This window comes from Lonchura striata, chromosome 9 (assembly GCF_050655825.1).
Source record: "Lonchura striata isolate lonStrDom1 chromosome 9, ASM5065582v1, whole genome shotgun sequence".
In the NCBI taxonomy this organism is placed as follows: domain Eukaryota; kingdom Metazoa; phylum Chordata; class Aves; order Passeriformes; family Estrildidae; genus Lonchura; species Lonchura striata.
In genome coordinates, this window is record NC_140711.1 from 19119226 (window position 1) to 19140867 (window position 21642).

Consider the following 21642-nt stretch of genomic DNA (forward strand, 5'->3'; position numbering starts at 1 on the left):
CAGACATACAAAATTCTTTCCTCCAGACTACATCAGCTTATCCTAGTAAGAAGTTATACAAAACTATCACAATTTTAAAAAGGTTATGAAGACATTACTGTTTGCTTTGTAAACAAAGACGACTCCCATACTGTAGGTGAAAATGAGGTTAGTTTAACTTTATCCCTTTTCAAATATTCACATTGACAGATTCTGAACAGAGTGAACACAAGCTGCAGCATGCCTTAACAGCAAAGGAGGTGAACAGGAGCTGCATTAAGAGAAACACAGCCAGTCGTAACATATAATTATTATTCCCCTTAGCTTGGTACTTTGAGTAGGGCATCTAGAACACGGCATTCCATTCTGAGGTCTCAATACAAGGATTTTGATAACCTGGAGCAAGTTCTGCAAAGGGCCATTAGATGGTGAGAGGGTTTTCAGAAGCCTTGACCCTTAAAGAGAGGATGAGGCTACAGGGCTTGTTTAAGCTTGGATAAAGAGTTCAGAACCTAAATGCAGCCCTCCAGTACCTACACTGGGGTTACCCCAAAGACTAAGCCAAGTCCATGTTGCATGATGGAAAAACCCTAGAAACTACAAATAAATTGAAACATAAATTTCAATCAAAAATAGGGTGAAGTTTTTTCACCACGAGGATAGTTAAGCATTGGAACAGATTGACCAGAAAAGTTTTGCATTTCCAGTTATTGAGATTTTTAAGACTTAGCTGGTCAAAATCCTTCCCACCTCATAGGTGATACTGAGCTATTTTGTAATTGCAAGATGTTTAGCGAGTTTCCTTTCCACTCTGCCTTGGCATCAAGTTTTAGCTGAAATTGCAGACCTATCAGCTGTTTCCTTACTTCCTCTTTTGTTTTCTTTGTATGAAAAAACAATTTGGCAAAAGGCCCTAGAAGAGAATGAGCTGGCCAGTCTCTACATGCCAGACACTAAACACACAGGCATGTGCAGATAGATGGGAAAACCACAGATCAGACCAAAGTCCTTCACACACCATTACCCACTAAATACAAAGGTGTCCTCATGCAACTGTGAGAGACTCCAGATTGAGTTCCATGTTCTAAAGCAAAAGCTTTCCTTTGAGACATTGTTCAGTGAGTTTTTTCCAACATCTAAAATCAAATTATTGTGGCTACTTTGAAATTTAAGCTTAACAGAAAAGATCTTAACGTCTCTGTTTTAAAACTATTAAAATACTAAAACAAATCCTACAGATTTAAAGCTAAAGAATGCCACGAGACTATTTCCTTAGCAATACACTACTCAATTAGGTCAGAAATTTCTTCCAGTGATTCCAGTCACTCGCGTGTTTGTCAACAGCAGGTGTCCCACCTAGAGATGGCACCAGAGATCACAGCAAGCAGCTCCCGGGGCCGCTCCCCGCCGCACAGCTCTGCTCACACAGCGCCGAGAGCCTCTGTCACATTTGTTCGCTTTGCCAGGCACACTTGAGCTCAGTATTTAATGCACACAAGGAAAGGGATAAACCATTCGTCCTTTTCAGATTGCACACATTGGTGTTTTTACTAGTTGCTAGTACTGAAAGGATTAACATTCCTTTCCTGCTTTATCACTGTCTTGAATCATTCTCTTCTCTTTTTTTTTTTTAAGTGATTTTTTTCCCCCCATCATTTTGTACTGGAGATTGAAACAAATAAAACTGTTAAATAACGTTCCGAGAAATATAGAGCATGCAAAAGAAAACAGATTGCTGTAAGCAGGAAAACTTGCAATCTGTAGTTCCAAATTTACACAAACTATGGGGATTTCAAACTCCAGTCTTTGGATTCAGAAGCAGGAAGGAAAAAACAGAAGTAGGCTATGTGCCATGAGAAGTCCTCAGGCAACCTAAGCTTGTATACCACTATTCTATGTATATACACAAGCACACATTGCTAAAAAGTCATTCCCAAAGTCAGCTGTGTAGAAAGTTCTTGTAATTCAATCCTTAATCTCTTTAGGGGGGCATTATATTCCCACTCTCATGCAACTCTCACATATACCATTAAAGTGTCAGCTGGAAGAATATTCATTTGGCCCACAGTAACTGCAGCAAAAAAAGTATCAGCAATATAAAAGAAACAGGCTTGAAATACATTCATTCAAAGGCTAACAATCCCGAGCAAGAAAAAAGCCATCCATTCGTATCACCTGTGGGCTCACCAGCCTGGCAAGACACAAAACAGAGTTAAAATAATGTCAAAGTGCATACAGTCTGCTTGTGTCTGGTTAATGAACTAACACTGAACTGGACAGCAGCGTTGAAAGTCTGAAAAGTGAGAATTTATTTTTAAAAAGCTAGCTATGAACAAAACCAGATATACTAAGCCTAAATTCCCCCCAGTCTCTTGTAAACTTCAGCAAGCAAAAAAAAAATCACTTGATTAAACACATGCTGTACTGGAATTATTATGTCCTTGAGTTTATTAAAACCAAATATAAAATTAATTTTTAAAATATCCTAAATAGCTAAAAAAAGCATTACTGAAACCAAAAGGCATTAAGCATTAAAACATAAATTTTCACATAATATACATAGCAAGTATGTGTAATATAAACTGTGAATACATGAGAATTTCTCCTTGCGATTTTAAATCAATTTTAAAATAGTAAGCAAAAAGTATTGCCTACCAGGTATATAAAGGAAAAAAAACAGTCACTGAAGAAAGAATAGAAAGAATTAAGGTCAATAAAAACATACATACATTTATGTAACAATTTTCATATTTATTTGGAAGCTAAACTAAGATATACTAGAAGAGTGATATACTAGAAGAACAATTCAGATATACTAGAAGAAAAAAAATGAAACCAATGCCAAACCACGATTTTTCAAATTTGTTCACCTTCCAAATTAACATGGAAACAGTAATCTAACTAATGCAATACAAGGTAGCATTTACTGTAAGTGACAGAGACTAGGAGAAAAGTTTGTTTTCAGTTTCACATGAACTGGGATCAACATCAATATATGCAGCTATGTTTTTAAATACTGGAAGTAAATCTAAAACCTGACCTTCATATACTGAAGGTCAAACAACTGAAATTTTCCCACTATACTCAAGACAAAAAATATGCAGGAAGACAGGTAGCTTTGTCATAAATGTTCAAGTCCAGGCCATTTGGAAAAACACAGTAATCTATACCGTATCAGGCTCTGTTAGGTAACACCAGCATGGCCATCAGACTGGACTGGAGAAGCAAACAGTGCAGCTGAGAACAGACACTCACAGCTCTGGTGAGCTTTCCCAAATCAAGCAATTCTTCCTTTCAGTGCATTAGTGACCTTGCCATGATAATGTGCCTGTTGTCATTGGTGCAGTGTCAAGGACAAGGCCTGTGTTCCCAGCAGTTCAATTGTACATGAGAAAAAAACTAAAGATGCAGCTCTGTAATTAATTTACACCTTCATCTACAACACAGAAAGATCCAAGGACAACACTACACTTGTATAGGGCTGGAAACAGTTTCTGCAGGGGGTTGGGAGTGAATAACCACAAAGCCTAGATTTAACATCACACACTATTCCCCACTTCAGAAATCTGTTTTTCCTATAGGGGAAGCAGAAAAACATCCTACAGTGGCAACATCATAAGACAAATCTCATAGCATCAGATATGTGCTTCAAGCCCAGTCTGCTAGAATTTGGAGTATATTTACCTAATAACAAAATGTTTTCATAGGGACATGAATCCACAATTCCATTACACTGTTCCTAGGTGCATTTACAGGAAAGAAAAAAACATTTAAGCCCTTTAAAACCATTATGCTGCCTGCAAAGACCTTCAATAAGGGAGACTGGCCATGTGTTATGCTATTCTGGTGCTTAGGAAAATAGCAAAGCCTTATGTAGACCAAGTAGAACAGAAGAGTTTTACACCATACTTATGCCAATAATGTGTTCTTTTAATCTATTAACATGCCATGGTTGACTCACCTTAAGACTCTAAAATTACTCAGACCTTTTCTGAGAAACCAATTGTTAACCATTTAACTTCTATTAGTTTAGCAAAAATGTATAACATTAATTACTTCAACAGCCCATGGCTTCATTCTAGTCTTAGCTGGTGAAGCAGCAACATAATGTTCTCTTCCCGTGGTTCAATTTCTAATTTTATCAGAAAGTTTTCACTAATAACCCAAACTAGGACACATTTTTTTGGAAAACTCTAAGTGATATATAATCTCAAAAGATAAATAAGAGGTTTTGACCTCTTGAACCATGCCAAAAGCTCTACTCAAGTCAGAATTTATCACATTTATTGTTTCTTCCTACCAGAAGAATTATTACCACAGTAGAAAGAAATTGTTTGACAAAGCTGTCATCAACAACTATGACAGCTATTATTTAGCTTATTTATGACTTTCAAGGAGCTACCAAAAAACTGTAGAATCATTCCCTATACCAGTTAATCCTATATCTCTCTCTCCTGCCTTACTTTTATGTATTCAGTTTTTAAAAGATAGAATTTGTCCATTTGCCATTTCCAGGAACTTCATCCATCCACCATGACTAAGAGCAACTGCAATGACTCTCAATTTGCCTCATTAAGTTCCCTGTACATGCAGACATGAAATAAATTATAACCAGCTTATTTCAAAACTGCTCAGTAGACAAAATAAGCTTTGCCTCTCCTTGCCTACCCTCCTGTTTACAGCTCCTTTTTGCTCCCACTTCTAAGAGATGCCTTTCCCACCATACCTGCAGGAAGGGACATTCCACAGCTCTATGCCATAGACTTAGATGATGGAATACAGGCAAATATCACAATGGCCTTTTCCATGCTATTTCTCATATACCCTAGCATTACCCCATTTCCTCCAATCATGATCATTCATTCAGGTGACTGAGGTGACAGTGGCCTTCTCTATGCAATTTCAGGTAATAGATTCCACAGTGACACACAAATTATAATAATAATCTTGTGTTACCAAGATTCACAAAAAAATCAAAGAAAATCTATTCCGACATTGCAAGTTCAACTAGAATTTTAATTCCTCAGTGCTCAATTACTTACAAACCTGAAAAATACAGTATGCCTAGGCTGCTGAGTTTTTGCATGTAAAGATATTTAAATGGATGTTCTTTGCAATATATAACTCATGCCCCTGGCTTGGCTGACCTTTTATCCACGGGTCATTTTTTACTTTCCAAAAGAATACAAGTTTTGGATTTCATCTACTGATTCCTTTAAAGCATTCCTGGTATATTTCATACTAGCTTCAGTATGACAGATTTGAAAAAAGCTAGAATGAGCACAAGCATTTTTTTTAACTGTACAAGCTCATTAGCACATCACACACTTATGATTTGCAGCTAAGTGAACCTTCTTCCACAGTCCCAACATCCCCTGATAAAGGTTCACTCATTAAGGCATCCCAGCCCCTTTCTCTTGCTGAGCAGTACAAGTTCCCAAGCTTCCGTACAAGCTACAGCTCCAGCCCTTCATCTGATCTCTCCCAGTGCTCCTCCTGAGCTCTACAATCATTTCATGAAAATGGATCAGCAAAGCACATTGCCTTCAGTTACTGAGTAATTCACACACTTTTTCCAGTGCTGTAAATTTTCGGGGCACACTTCAAATTAGGTTCACCTCTTTGGGGACAGATAACAGCTCTGATGTGAACATATTAAAGGAACATTTTAAGTTTAAACTGAGCAGGGAGATTTTGTTTTAGTGAAAAATGTACATCAATGTGCATTTTCCTGATTATTTTTCTCACCACTACTCACTAGTGACAACTGGCTGTTTTCAAAAACAAGTCCTTCCAGAGCATAAAGTAGTAACAGAGAATTTCTTATGATCAGACTAAAAAGGTTACTAATCAGAAAGACACAGCCTCATATTTCCCAAATAATTAATGAAGTAATGACTCAAGAGTCACAACTATGGATGAGTATAAGCATACTAAACCTGTCAGCGAGGTTCCAAAATCAAAGCATAAATCCAATTTAATGGTCACTTAATGGTACGTTTGACAAATGAGTTTATAAATTTTTGACTAAGCAAAATGCATACATGTTATAAAACATTTCAATAATTAAATCCCCTATGACTATTGATCTTAATAATGTATATTTTCTTTGAAAATTAATATTTTATAAAATAAAGGAAACTTAGAGAACAATGTTGAACTAATAGTCTCAACAAGAAAATAAGACAGATTTCTATCTCATACCTCTACACTGGGGCTAAGGCTGCTGGGCAATGTTTCTGATGTCACTGTTGTGCTTGGAAGGCTGGAGAAGTCCCAGGTATTCACAGGCTGTATTGGTTCAGATGGCTGTGAGTGATCAATGCATTTTGGATTGTCCAATAAGGTCACTTCATAAAATTCTTGAATATCTAAAGATGCAAAAAAATTGTTGTTAGGCTTAATAGTTACTCTAACATTCTGATTTTAACTACATCTTCCTCCTGGAAAACAAATGAGACATGGCTTCATCAGTGGTGGATAAATTTGCAGGGATCACCACGATCACATGAACCTCCCCCATCGCACACACAGCTCACTCTGTCTCACTCACTCTGGGCTTCTGCCACCGACCCCAGGAGCACAAGCTGCAGCAGGAGCAGCAGATGCACATGAAATAACTGCAGCAGAACAGTGGAAGGGATGAGTGTCTATGTTTCAAGTTCTGGTATACATAATTTCAACTAATGTAGCCTTTGGTCAGCTGAAATCTACTTTCAAGGGCAATACTGGAAGGTCTATTTTGTACATTTTTCAATTAAATGACTACAGAAATAGAAGTATACTGAGGAAATCAGCAAGAGAGAGAAAAGCTGCAAGAAGTTAGGAAAGGGAAAATTGATTAGGATAGGTCATCATCTGCTTTTTCAGTCTAAGTACCAGAAATAGGATGAAACTTAACAGTATGAATTAACAGTCATAGTTATGAACTAATTAACAGCTTTTTCTATAACCCTGAAGACTCAGCTGGAAACTTCTGGGAAACAAAAAATTGGCTGTATTACATTATTTATTGACATCCTACTCATTCCATGAAGCATCAATAAAAATAATACACTATAAAGAAGCACCAAAGGTGTTCTTATGTAGTATAGGTGTATCAAGCCTGCTACCACACCTGCAATCACATCCATAAACACACACATTTAAAAAGAAAAAAATCAGAAAGGGTATAGGCTAAGGGAAAGGCAAACAAATTAAGAAGTCCTGTAAAGCTTTTAGTCTCTTATTCCAAGTAAAAATCTGCTAAACAGATTTGCAAACTCCTGATTATTAATCACACCAACTTCATAGAAGATAAACATACAAGCACAGTAAGCCAAAGGAAATAAGACCCAGCCAAGAGTATGGAGTCTAAGCTGCAGTTCTGTAGCTTTCCAGCAACAGCCCAGAGTCAGTAACAGAGACACAATAACCAATTCCTTTATAGAGCCGCCCCACAAAAGAAAGACCACACAACTAAGAGTTGCAACTACTGCTGCTGGCATTCCAGTCTTCTGTCTTCTTATAGACATTACACTCCTGCTCTCTACCAGTTCAGAAAATTGAAATGCTCAAATTCCATTTGTATCTTTCCTCTGAGCAAGAGTCAAATTCCTCCCAACAGCTTACATTAATTTTTAAAGTTATACTTGCTCTTAGGGCTGCTGATTGGAAGAAAGAGCAGTGAGGGTTGCAGAAGACATTAAGTGACCTAGATATACAGGAGCAAAGCAGCCTAAGAGATACAAATTGACTTTAAATCTATCTTTCACATTAGCTCCCTCAGTTGCAAATTTGTCTTGTAGCTGCATTAACATCAATACATCAATCAAGCTCACCCAATAAAGATTCCCCCCCCCCCCCAAAAGAGAGTACTTTGTGTATTAAAATAGGCAGTGGTTTAAGTTGATTCTATAGCTGCAATCCACAGCAACCAAGCCAGGAAGATCACTACATTATTTATGGGAAGGGGTTATTTGTGCAACTGTTTTGCAACAGAAATCTAGGACACTGATTTTCAATTCGCTACTATTCTTTTAAGTCCCTGCCAGAGAAGATAGCCGTTTATTCCTCCTGCACAACTCTCATTTCAAAAAGCACAGCATTTCCCATACCTCATCTCCACTTCTCCACAGAGGACACTGCAATAGACTTGCTATTGAAAGACGGCAAGACATAATATGCACCACTTAATGAGGGGATTAGTTTATGTTTATCCTGGAGTTGCTCCAAATCCACAAAGTTTCTAGAAACCTGGTGTCTATATGATAATATCTACCTTCTAAAACAAAAAAGTTTTCATTTCTACTATTCAGAATATAAACTATTAAGTATGTACAAGTATAGGAAAGCAACCAATGAACCCTGAACACATTAGGTCCACAAGAATAAAAGCTGATAATTACACTTTTATAAATCCAGAAATCTAGACCATACTAAATTAAACCTAAAAATTCCTTCTTATTGTCTACAGTTATATATCAGCTCACAAAAATATTTCAACACACTTGAATATGTACTGAAGACATGTTAATGATGTGAGCATGCATTAGCCTATAAAAAGTTCTAACATTTATCTAATTATTACAAATAACAGGTAGTAAAATACTAAGTTTAATTCTATTTATGGTTGGATTCCCTCTTCAAGATAGGAAGTGGAATTTTTATATTACAGCATTTTTCTCACATATTAATTCCAAGAAAGATTATATTTCAAACTATGCTAGAGAAAGCTGGCTCAAGCCAGGTATCACACAACACTCACAGGAAACACAGATGGGGAACACTAAAAGAACAGCTGAAACTTGAAAAATAGAAGCCCAGAGTTTTAAGAATCCACAGTGACAAAAAGTGATGAATTGCAGGCAACAGAGAAAGCTGTCCTGGAATTTGATCTGCCTACAAGTAAAACCACATTAAATAGCCAATCAGAAATATGTTTGACAGCACAAAGACTAAAAGCCTATACAAAGCAAGTAACAGACCACCAGTTCTGCAATGCAGGACTCCTACACAAAAGAAAATTATATTTCTTAGCCTCTTAGTAGTGTGAAGAGCTAAGGAATGGTGACAAACTGGGGTTTTTTTATTCTAAAAGAAATTTGCTGGTGTATTGTTAACCCCTTCTCATATTCTCTACTCATCTTAGTTTTGTTCTTTGAACAGGCTTGTTCACCAGTAACATGATACACCAGAAGCTAAAACTGCTCACTTTTAAAGCAAACAAGACTTATCTGCCAAATACAAACTGAAACCCAAATCCACCTTACACGGAAGATCCAGCTTCACTAAAAACCACAACACAGTAATTAAAAGAGCATAACTACAAAAACAAATCATTTTCTTTTCTGAATTATATTTGAAGGCACTTCAAGAGACTACATCAATTCTGTCTAAAGAATCTGTCTCCAAGGACAAGGATTCCAACCAGCAACATAACACCACTCTAAGATCAGTTTCTTCCCTGCTCCTTAGAAATCAAACATAAGGCCTCTGCTTGTTGTTTGTACAGGTATGTTCAGTGTCTGCTACTTTTTGCTATATATTCAGTGGGAAGTACTTGTAATCAGGATAACTTAAGATCAGCACATGTTCTAAAAAATCTCATTGTGTTCACTTATGCATGAACCTTTTGATAACTGTAACTTTGCAAGTGAAAGATGGGATACCTACAACAGCATTTTCTTAAGGGAATAGGGTAACCCTACATACAAGGCATTGCTGATAACAGGCCATGGGCCCTGTGTTAAGTGAATAAGCAGGCCTCTGCACTTGTCCTGTCCTGCCCAGAGCTTTGTTTTAGCCTGTCCAACTCTACCACCAACCACCTAAAGACCAGATGATAGATGACTCATCTAACTTGCATGGCTTTTACTTAGCTTCAGACAACTGTGTGAACCAACACCTATTTCTATAAATATTTTTAATATAACACAGAAATAAATATTTGCTACATATGTTCCATAAATAGTATACATAAATATATGCATATATGAAATCATTCAGTGTTACATCACACAATTGTCCAAAGCTAACTAAAATCCGTACATGAATACAAGTACACCCACATATACAGACTGAATGTACAAATTCACATAATACATACCAATAAAAATGGGTTATTCTGTAGGGAATGGATTACCTATGATTCTAGAACAAAAAGCTACATAGAAGAGCAAAGCATGACAGAAGCCTTGAAAACAAAGACACAGGGTGGTATCAGAGGCCTTATGTCTACAAACAACTCAGCAATTGCTAATTACTGGTTAAAGGAAGTCAGCCCTGAGAACTGGGCAAAAAAAGTTCAAGTGTAACAGGAAAAAAAGAACATCCAGCACATATAAAATACACAGTATATACAAGAAATTTAAATGCAGCTGCAAAGTAGAGAAGAAAGAGTAAGGCATAGAATATGTCAGCAAACAACAATAACCTCAACAAATGAGAAAGAAACAGCCAACACTGCACACCTCCATGGGAAAGATTCCCTTTACTCAAGTCTCTCACTCCCTGCTCTTTTCTGACCAACTTTTAATATGTTCTGGTTTTCAAACAAGCATCAAGCAACTCCATGTAATTTTTTTATATGTTATGTTAGTTTCAGACTTCTGATACTGAACCTTTGTATTATGGTATAGAGGGAACCAATTAAATTTTATTAGCATTTACTACTTACCTGAAACAAGGTTGTAGTTGAGGTGAGCGTCTGTCTCAAGCAATAGGACAAGAGGAAATGACCTCAAGTCGTGCCAGGGGAGGTTTAGATTGGAAATTATGAAAAAATTCTTCTCTGAAAGGGCTGTCAAGCATTGGAACAGGCTGTCCAGGAGAATGCTTGAGTCCCAAGAGGTGTTTAAAAGACCTTAAAAGACTTGTAGGTGTGGTGCTTAAGGATATGGTTTAATGGTGGCCTTGGCAGTGCTGTGCTAAAGGTTGGACTCAATGATCATAAAGATCCTTTGCAACTTAAATGATCCTGTGGTTTATTCTTTTTTAAATTGAAAGTACAGTAACCAAGTGGTTTTGGGCTTTGCATTTTTACAGTTTAAGCATCTTGACTATTTGTGGGTTATAGATGGTTTTTCTTAAATAAATGCCAGGAAATTCCACACAAGCTTAGCATTTCATGAACTTAAACAGCAACACATTTACTACAAGGGACTGCTTTGGACACTGTCCATGTAAACCAGTGAACTGTTGTACTTGCATCGTGCAGCACACAAAGGTGTAAACTGCTACCAAAATATATGTGAATTTAACAATCCCATTTGTGTATGCTGTATTAATTGCATCCTCATCTGAAGGTTCTCAGCTTTGCATATGAGCAAGAATTAATTTAGGAAGCTCATGTTTGTTTTCTGTTTGTTTGTGGTTTTTTTTAATAAAACCTAAAATCATGTTTTGCATTCTAAAATGCAAAGGGAAGAAGGATTTATCTGCTGGCAATTCTAATGCTGGTTGTCTAATGCAGCCCAGGAGACTATTCACCACCTTATATAGCTCATGGTCAACTTTTCATCACCAGGCCCACCACATCCCTTCTTGTAGCACTGCTTTCCAACTGGGTGACACATTGCTCCTACCCAGGTGTTGGACTCTGAATTTCTACTTGTTGGTCTCCATGAAGCTCCTGTCAGCCCATCTCCTCAGCTTGTCAAGGTCCTTCTCCATGGCAGCAGGGCCAGGAATTACATGCTTCAGCTACTTAGTAAATCCTGCACTCAACAAGTGCTCCTTTTCTGATAGATCTTCAACAGCAGAACAAACTAATTTCAGCCAACGCCAGCAAGTCAGCAAAACACTAGATAACTTTGCCTCACCACGCAGACTTTACCACGTAGTTTTTCAATACCAGCTTTTTTCAGGAGAACCTCTCAAAGCCACTGCCCTCCCTCAGACTTGTATGCAACCAAGGAGCTTATGAATTCCATTAGAAATTGACCTATGCTTAGTCCAGTAAGCAATTCCTTGGTCATCTCTCATTGGTCTGCCTCTTGTCAGACATCTGCTCATCTAAAGGGAACACATGCAAATGCCTGGCTTTGTTTATGTTAGCCACATTTGAAAAAAGCAGGTTTGTTAAGAACTTGACTACCTGTGTGTTGTCCAGGAAAAGGTGCCATCCCATTATCAATGAAGTACTTCTCTAAATCAAGGAGGGAAGAGAAAAACAGCTTTATTTCTAGGGCTTCCTGCCAAAGCACCCAAAGCACTTGAAAAACTTAAGTCTTAAAACTACTAGAACAAAAACAAAGGTCAGCATGCTATTTCAGTTCAGCACAATTTGAGATAAATGGTATCTGCCAAATTCTTAACAGCCCAACATAACGAATATGTAGACAAAACAGAATCATGATCACTGTCAGAACAGGCAAAAGAGTCTGCCAACACTACAGACTTTCATTCTTCAGTCATAAAGCAACTCCTACTAACTCCAAGGAAAGCTCAATCATGCATGCTTACTTCATCTGCTATGTCAAGCTAAGAATATCCATTTAATACAAGTAAAGCACAATTCAAAAAGTGCATAATTAGTGATCAACAAAGATGTACAAAGACCAAGAAAAGCTTCATGTCCATTTACCAAGCCAATGACCACAGTTAAGTAAGCATTCTCTTTGCGTATTTAATGGTTGTGTTGTCATGGTGTGTGTCTGATCAAAAATAAATGTTTGCATTTGTACTATAAGAAGTGAAAAACAACCTCATCACAACTCCTGTAAAACCCCTTTCAGGGTTGGCTGTTTGAGGATCTATTTCTTCCTTAGAACTGCTGTACACAATCAAGACTTCCTAAAAATTTAAGGAGCAACTCGTGGTGCAGCTTTCTCATTACAGATTCTGTTCCACAAAATCCTTTGCCACAAGCTGCAGCATCCAGCTACTGACCCCCAGCTCTTTTACCAGCTTCAGTAATTGTGTCCTACCCTTTGAACACCCTTTCTGCACACACTTCTTTGCTTACCTCAAATTCCAGATGTTTTTTTCCATGTCTCACTTCCAGTTCTCATTAATTGGTGTTTAATCTAATTCTTTGCTTTTATCCCTCTAGCTGCTTTTTACACTCAGACAAATTCAATTCCTTACCAGCCTGACCGCTTACACTTTCCAAACTACTCATTCATATTTTCCTCTTTGCTTACTAATCCCTCCTTTGCCATATTTTCACAGAATCAATTAGGTTGGCAAAAAGAACTCTGAGATTGAGTCCAATCTATGACCTAACACCACCATGGCAGCTATGCCACGTGGTCACATCCAGTCTTTCCTTTAAAAGTGCTTCACATTGTCTCTATGCAATTTTCATTCAGAAACCCACAGGGTCTTCTATGTCCAGAATTAAGGTACGAAAAACTGTCATACACAGATGAAAATTGACAGAATATTCTGCTGTGTAAACTTTCTGATTAAATATTGCCTCATACACACTTAGTTATCAGCCTATGACTAAAAAAAAAACAAAAACAAGAACCTCCCAACCCCCCCAAACAAACAAGTATCCAAACTAAAAATGAACTCCCAGCTATCCACCTTCCCCAAATACTTCAACACCAGTTGCAAACCAGCAGCCACTACAACAATGTAATTTTCTCTTAAAGGGATGCATTTACTACTGTTTTCAGTGGCAACAAAAAACTCACTATTAAGCCTTATTTGTAGTATGTCCCCTAGATAATGTCAGTATACAGGACTGATGATGTTTTTCAGCAGACAAATGTATTAAAAAAATCAAACTAGTTTTGGGATGAGATCACTCAACCCTCCCAGCTGAGCTCCCATACAGGTGCATAGCTTTACTCAGATGAGACAGCACAAGCATTGGTTTCTTCTATCTGCAGAAAGCTCAGGCTCCAAGGTAATTTTTTGGCAAGGGTGGCAACACAAGGCTGGATGTGTCACAGAGTAGCATCTCCTCCAGCACTAACACTTATGTGTCTCCTTTTTTTATTTAAGACAAGTTTCTGAAAACCAACTAAAGCTGCAGTGCTTTTACAGTTTGCTCACACACTCTCCTTGCTGCTCCTCTGTCTTAGGCTGACTTTTTCTTTTCAAGCCAAAATAAATCAGCTGTTTTGAGGGCATGGCTGGGAAGATACTCACACATGACAAAACTCCTATAAAAGCTTTACCAAAGAGCTCTAGAGCCTCCCCTGACTTGGGGAAAGAACACAAAGCTAAGGAGGTTATTCTACTGTCAGCCCTACACCTTCTGCAGTCTCTTAACAATCTTGCAAATTTGGCCTAGTTATAACTCAGGAAACCATCTGTGCCAGGAGACTCCAAGTCAGCTGCTACAGTTCAGTTTCTTTGAAGATTCCTTCCCCCTGCACCAAAACAAGCTCCATGTCTCAAAATACAGGCAAAGCAGAGGCACAGGGGGCACATGGCATTCCAGCTGCAGAGCTGAAAAGGATGTTCTGCCCGTGCTGCTAGGACCACCATGGAAGCAGGACTAAGGTCAGGACAAATATCCTCTCTCATGCTTTCCCCCTTTCTCTACGCTGTATCCAGCATTGAAGGAAATGATGAGGGATATTAGGAGCAAATCCAGGAACACAGAAGCAGGAAAGGAGGCAGGTAGCACACCTAGGGAAAAGAGGTGAAAGAACATGGGAAATAAAGCAATGACAGGCCAGAGGGAAACTTTCCCAGAACCTGGAAACTGCACCAATTATTTAAAATTTCTACTGTCTTTTCAGCCCCTGCATGAACAGCAGATTTATTGACAAGGTTTTTTTTTTTTGTTAGCAGATCCTTTCAATGGTAACCCTGGGAAGAGAATACTGCAATTAATATATTCTACGGTGCAGCTATTCAACATTGAATACACAGTCACTGAAATACCACAAGGATAAACTTTTGCCACAATACTATTTATCTGCATACCAGTAGCTGCTCAACTTACTACTTACTTGCTATTTTAGGCTACCAAAAGCAACACCTAATCCCAAAAATTCAGTACATTGCCCTGTCACACACACAAATGCAATACAGGGTGGAAAACACTTTAAAAAGCAAGCTATCAAACTGCACTACATACAAAACAGTAAGCAATTCTTAAAAAAAAAATAAAACAAGAGAGAGGAGCAATGAGACTATTTCACTTATTAAGTACCTTAAAGAGTAAGACATGAAGTTCTTCAAAGACTGGGACATTCAGACAAACTGCACAGCAGAAACACACTAACAATGAGTGAACTAACATTCCAGTCATCTGGACACCAACTAAAATATTTATCTTCCCTCCAGCTGGATGAAAATAATCAAGAACTTAACAACCTTTGTAAACACAACCCTAAGTCAAATTTCTGTAAAACTGACCGACTTCTGTGTATTCAAAGGAGACCAACACAAGCATAACCATAGTATAAGCCTTAGAAAACTTGTCCAGAAGTCAATGAACACCTCAAAGTTGCAAGGATTATACTGCATGGATGCTTCAGCCTCACAAAAATGAATAAAGATGTTGTATCACAGAAGCTGCAATCTGGAGAAAAAGTCACAAAAATGAAGCAGGGATAAGATTTTAATGTGAAAATAACCTATTTAGTACCTGCGACAATTTCAGTAATATCCAGTGTCACAAAGATCCAATTGTCCCTAAACCTTCCTCTAATAAAAACATAATAATAAATCGCAGCAATATTCACTGACTATAATAAGATCCTCAACTTACTGTCTAGCATTTCTGCATTCTTGATGTAAATCCTATTTAGCAGAGTCTGAAAGGTTCTAAGGCTTCAGTAACCGTGGAAAATGGGAAGGCCAGAGCCGACTGGCAGAGTTAGCTGTGCCATCATGGCACATGCTCTATTAACATACTGCTGAAATAAAAGTTCTAACTGAGGTTTCCCCAAGAGCAAGCACTATTGGTTTCAGTTCAGAAGAGGAGCTTGTGTGTAACTGTGTTTGATTTCCAGTTAGCCAAAAAATATAGAAAATATTCCCAAAGTGGCTTAGTGAGGAGGAGTGAGAAGGAGCAAGAAGAGCTCCAGAGCTGCCACACACAGCTGAGCTGAGACCACATGCCAGGTAGCAGGAATGTGGTCAGTCCACTCCAAAGTGGACTAACTTTGAGGAGCGTTGACCCAATCCAATCTACTTCAGTCTAAAATCTAGGGTTGTTTTCCTGTTTTAATTCAGAAAGCCAATGTGGACACAGATGAGAAATCTACAGACTGAGTTTTATATTCCTGGAATTTTCAGTCTGAATCACACTGCTGAGAAACCTGAACAAAGAGCTTATTTCATGGAATCATCAATTGTTTCAAAATTTTCAGAGAAAGGACTTACTTTTCTGAGGTGTAAAAATGTATTAACAGCATTTGTAATATGTTTTGTTCAATTAATAAGGCTCATCCAAACTCTGGTTAAAAGTACCTTCATGTTTACTGGGAAAAGCTGTTCTTTGGTTTAGTAAGGATTACTGAAACAACTACATTTTTTTAATAAAAGTTGCCTACACTGGATGTTTAGTACTAGGAAGAGCCAATGCATAAGCACAATTTTCAAGACAGGTCTTCATGCAAAAAACCTCTAAGTGAAACAAATGACACTGCTTACACAATAAAATTCAACACATTGAACCTTCCCTAGTCAGATTTGCCATCTTTTACCAAAAAGTTTGTATATGCACAGCTACAAAATGATAGATACAGATAGGTAGAACCACCCTACTTTAGGCAAGAAGGGTAGCACAGCCAAATGTATTACCAACATATGTAGAGACTCTCCTAGAATTCCCTTTTTCTGGTGCCAGTGCACATGGAGTTAGTTCTTGTCAGGAAAATTAATGCTTCTGAAGTAGCAAACTACCTTATGTCTCTAGCTATAGCTGTAATATTTTTAATTTTAGAAGTTTATTTTAATACGGTAAACCTCAACATGACACCCATTAAAAGCAGATCTTAATTAAACAAGAATATTATGTGTATAAACAGAAGTCTGTTTCATATATTTTTCTGTCAGAAGTGTTACTTTTGCATGCAAGTGTTTTTCTTCCTATATTTTCAAAAAGAAAAATATATCTGTACTTTTTCAAGAACCTGTAGCTTCTGAAAAGGTAAAAGACTACTTAAGCTGAGAACAGAACTCACCTGCAGAATCATTATCTTACTATTTGAAGAAAAATATTAAACACCTTACCAAAGTGAAATAAGTCTACCACATGGTTCTGTATATGGATATTTTCCTTTGGTCTCTTCATAATTTGGCTCACCAATGATCAGAATATTGGGAACAAGCTGTTTTAACTGAAAACAAGAAATCAAAAACTAGAAAAGACACCACACATTTTTGAGCCTGTACAAAAGGAAAGTGACTTAAAACTGACACAATTCTCCAGTTGATTTTTATTACAGGCCCTTGCTATTAATTTAATTAAAGCCTCAGACATTATTACACATAGCTGGTTCAAGCAATGGAAAATACCACATTATGGAAGACAAAATATAAAAATGGGCTTTTTCAGAGGCTGCTTTAAGGAGGTCACATGTGGTTACAACTTTTGTTACAGATTCAAAGTTCTTAGAGTTACATCACTTAAAATGTAACACTTGCAATGTCGATCCAGTGTATGGGCTGTTCACTCTGATTGGTTTCTGGTCTAATTCAAACCATTTTAAGCTATAATTCAAGAACAAGGTCAAGCTTGTAGATTGCTAAACTAAAACATTATTGAGAGGACTAAAAGGAAATAATAATATAAAAAAGGTTCAAATGAAATTTTTTTTATTCTTCATTATCCAAATGGATGTTACAAAAAACACCCTTTCAATTTCTGAAACCTTTTAATATCTAAAAACATGAAACACTGTTAAAATCTGTAGTTTTCAGGAATATTGAATTTCCTCCATTATAAACGCAAAGATGTATTTCTGTGCATAATGCTATTTATTGCTTGAAAGAACAGTATTTGATTGCCAAGTCAAAAATTATACTAAAAAAGATGCATGAAGTTGACAGCAGATCCTGACTACAACCTTCACAAACCTACCTACTATGGGCCAACAAGTCTTGGATATAGTGCAGTAACTTGGCAGAAAAAGGAGAAACTAAATGGATGAAGTTTGGTGGGGATTTTTTTTTAGAGTTGTTCTATTTAAAAAAAAAAAAAAAAAACCAAACCAGAAACTAAAAGTAGCACACTTTCTGGAAGAAGGATCTACAAGAGAAATAACTCAGTATAGTTGAGCCACATTGAGAACATCATTTGGCTATTTCAGTTGGGAGCACATCACAACTTCTATAAAATGCACACTTCAAATTGAGCCATAAAGCAATAACCAACAGAGAATTCCAGGTAAGTCTAACCCCCAAGCACAACTGAACATTTCATCCAGCCTGCTCCCAGATCTTCATGGAAACAGGACAAGAAGGAGCCAGCTTAAGGCCTTCCCAGTAACTGAAGCCATCCTCCAGATCACAGCCTTTCCAGCGAGCCTCCCCACTCTTTTTTACCCCCATCATGCAGTAATCACACCATAAAAGAAGGTGCTTCCAGGAAAACAACAGCCAGGAGCAGCCTGTCAGGGACAAGAACTCACTTGACATTTGCACAGAAAGTAACAGGTTAAAGGAGAAAGACCCAAGTTGAGAGCATAAATTGCTTGGCAAGTACCAGCCTTCTGCCAGATGGTTTGGGAACATATGTATGCAATCTAATAAACTATCACACAGGGACCCAGGAAATGCAAAGTTAATGCAACATGCCCAAGAAGCACCTGCTGTGCATGCACAGATGAACTCAACAAGAACTAGGGTCCTGTGGTTGCAATGTGCAGCTTCTTACAAGTCCAGAAAACAAGTGACACAGTCCACCCAGGCAACAACCCATTCCTCCTTTCTGCTCCTGCAGACATGAGGCTGCCTGCTCTTTCAAGTCCACTACTACTACTAGGTGTAGAATTATAAACAATGAACATTTATATATGGAGGGGAAAAAAATACATCTTGCAATTTGAATATCTAAGTCTAACAGATTAGTATCTTTTCAATGAAGGGGAGAAAACAGAGTACTGCATGGACCTTGAAGAGTTTTAAAATAAAAAACCTTCATACATACACACACCCAGAACAAGAAAAATGGCAGTCAACACTGAAGTTTTCTGGGTGAAAATAAAAAGTGCTGCTGCTGTACATTAAATATTTGACACAAGATTTCAACATTCTGATCTGCCAAAGAGTGAATCCGTTCACATGGTCCCACAAGGATTATGTTAACTCTTCATCATGGAGTTGATTAGCATCAACTGTGTAGTGAAGAGAAATGCAGAGTTCCTATAAGGAAAAGTCTTTTAAGTGACCTATTTTCACAACTACCCCACAGGAAGCTACATGTTAAGGAAAAAAACCATCACAACCACTCTCTTCTGAAAATCTACACATGATAAAGTAAACACTCCAGAAGAAAGCATTCAGCAGCAATGCATGTTTATGCTTTTCCTGTCCCTGTGCTTTCACCAGAACACAGGTTGGAAGAAGCTGCAGGCCTGTGAAGGAAGATGTGCACCCTAGCACAGTAGCCATGTAGTAAGTCAAGTAACAAATATAGCTACAATGTTTGCCATTAGTCCCACCGATTCAGACAGTGGTTACTATTAAAAGACAAGGATACAGAACAACTTTTATTCTTGAGGGTAAGCTAACATTGACTGTCATAAAGATAGTGACAATCAATCAAGAAGAAACCACTTCTCACTGTTTCTCTGCAGAAGTTTCCAAATAAAGACAGGATTCTGCAAGTTCTATTTATGTTCAGGGTTTTTTTTTTTCAACCAGACCGGCAGGAAATTCAAAATTACATGCGACTTCTTCTATGAACTTATGGGAACATATCAAGTCAAGCACTATAAGGACTGTAAACTGAGATCTAAAAGTGCTTTCTCTATACTTTTATATGCAACAAAGGAGAATACTCTAGTACTCCCTGAAGCATTAGAGGTTTCCTCTCATTTACTTTAGGTTAAATTTGCACTTCAGTTATACACTTTGTGTTGTTTTTAGAGAATCTTCAACCGGAATTGCGGCTTCCTTAGACTAAAAACATTTCAATTCATTCACTAACCTGTTACATACAGACAGAAAAAAAAACACACCCTCCTTAGAAATTTATCAGGTGAACAAAGATGCATGGAGAAACAATCTCAAGAAATCTAGGACAACATGTCACAGAATTAAGAACTATTCCAGAGTTTTAAGCAGTTTAGACCAGTTAAAAACCTCAAATAAAGAAAGTACGTGTAACAAGTGAACTGTTGATCTGTAACAACACGTGTGTTACTATGCAAAACAAAAACACAACGACAAGCACATGGCTTTTAACTTACGGGTAAAACACCTTTTGCTCTTAACAACACAAGCGACAGCATCAGCAAGAACCGACCGGCTTGCGCACGAACTGAAAGAAGCCAACGTTTACCTATCAAAGCCTGGAAAAGGTTACTTTGGAAGATGCTGATGACACGCTCGATGGAGTTCCGCAGCTGCCGATCCTCCGCCTGGCTCAGCTTGGAGCGGTATTCCTCCAGGAGGCGCAGGGCTCGCTGGGTATCTGCAAGCGGAGAGCAGGCACACTGTCCGGGGCGCACCGGGCAGGAGCCCCGGGGATGCAACAAGCCCCGGCGGCCGGGACCGCCCCGGCCGGCGCGGAGCTCCTTTGTTCGCAGCCGGGAGAGCGCGGGCGGGACGGTGCCCCCGGCGCGCTCGCAACGCCCGCAGCCCCGCGGCTCCCGCCAGCCGCCCCCCGCCCGTCCCGCCGCGGCAGCGGCCGCCAGCCGGCGGCTCCGGCGGCCCCGGCGGCCGCGGCCCGGGCGCGGAGCTCACCTTGCTTGCGGACGGGCATCGCGCCCCGCGCTGTCCCGCCCGGGGCTGCCCCGGGGCTCCGCCGCGCGCACTCGGAGCGCGGCCCGGGGCGGCGCGGGGGGCGGCGCCCCCTGCCGGCCGGGCGCGGGGGGTGGCGGCGGCCGCCCCGCCGGACCGGCCCCGCCGCCCGGCGAGCGAGCGGCTCCGCGCGGGGTTCCCGCCGGCGCCGCCGCGGCGCGATGCGGGGCGAGCCGGGCCGGGCCGGGCCGGGCGGGACAGCGCGGGGCAGGCGGCGCGGCGGGCCGGGGCCGGGGCGGACGGGGCCGGGACGCTCCCGCCACCTCCCGCCCGCACCGCTCGGAAATTCCAAACTTTCCAACCAAAATGGCGGCCTGGAGGCTGGGGGAGCGCACCCCCCCCACGTGACCGGGCCCGGCGGGCGCCCAATCAGGGCCCGGCGCGGGGCCGGCACCTTGGCGGCGGGGGGGGAGGAGGCAGGTGAGCGCTCCCCGCCTTAAAGGGGCCGCCCCGCCCCGCCCCGCCCCGCCGCGCCCGCCACCGCCACCGGCACCGGCACGGCGGCGGCAGCGCCGTGAGAACCGGCCCCGGCGGAACCCGCCCCGAGCGCCCCCGCACCACATCGCCGCCGCCGTCCCCGTCCCCGGCGGTGGCGCCCGGCGTGGGCTGCGGGAGGGCGGGAGCGCTCCAGGTGTGCGCCGGGTACCTGCGGGATCGCCTGTCCCGGGAGTGCGGGAGTTTCCGGGCCACTCGCACCGAAGCACCGCCATGGTGCCGTGGGAGTGCCGGGCACGGAGCGGCTCCTGCCGCGAGGAAGCGCAGGTGGAGCCGTGCCCGGCCGCGGGGAGCCCGGGGCCGCCT

General features: G+C 40.1%; 1 protein-coding gene across 9 annotated transcripts in view; it reads right to left on the minus strand.

Annotated features, from left to right (window-relative positions):
* DLG1 (discs large MAGUK scaffold protein 1) overlaps nucleotides 1–20941 on the minus strand; it is a 142018-nt gene extending 121077 nt beyond the window's left edge. For all 9 annotated transcript variants that reach the window (XM_021536895.3, XM_021536891.3, XM_021536890.3 and 6 more), the window contains exons 1-3: nucleotides 20785–20941; nucleotides 20381–20512; nucleotides 6184–6350 (exon numbers count right to left, since the gene is read on the minus strand). In XM_021536895.3, the coding sequence (XP_021392570.3) occupies nucleotides 6184–6350; nucleotides 20381–20512; nucleotides 20785–20803 (318 nt within the window). In that variant the 5' untranslated portion in view covers nucleotides 20804–20941. The remainder of the gene's footprint in view (nucleotides 1–6183; nucleotides 6351–20380; nucleotides 20513–20784) is intronic.
* Between the last annotated feature and the right edge of the window lie 701 nt (nucleotides 20942–21642).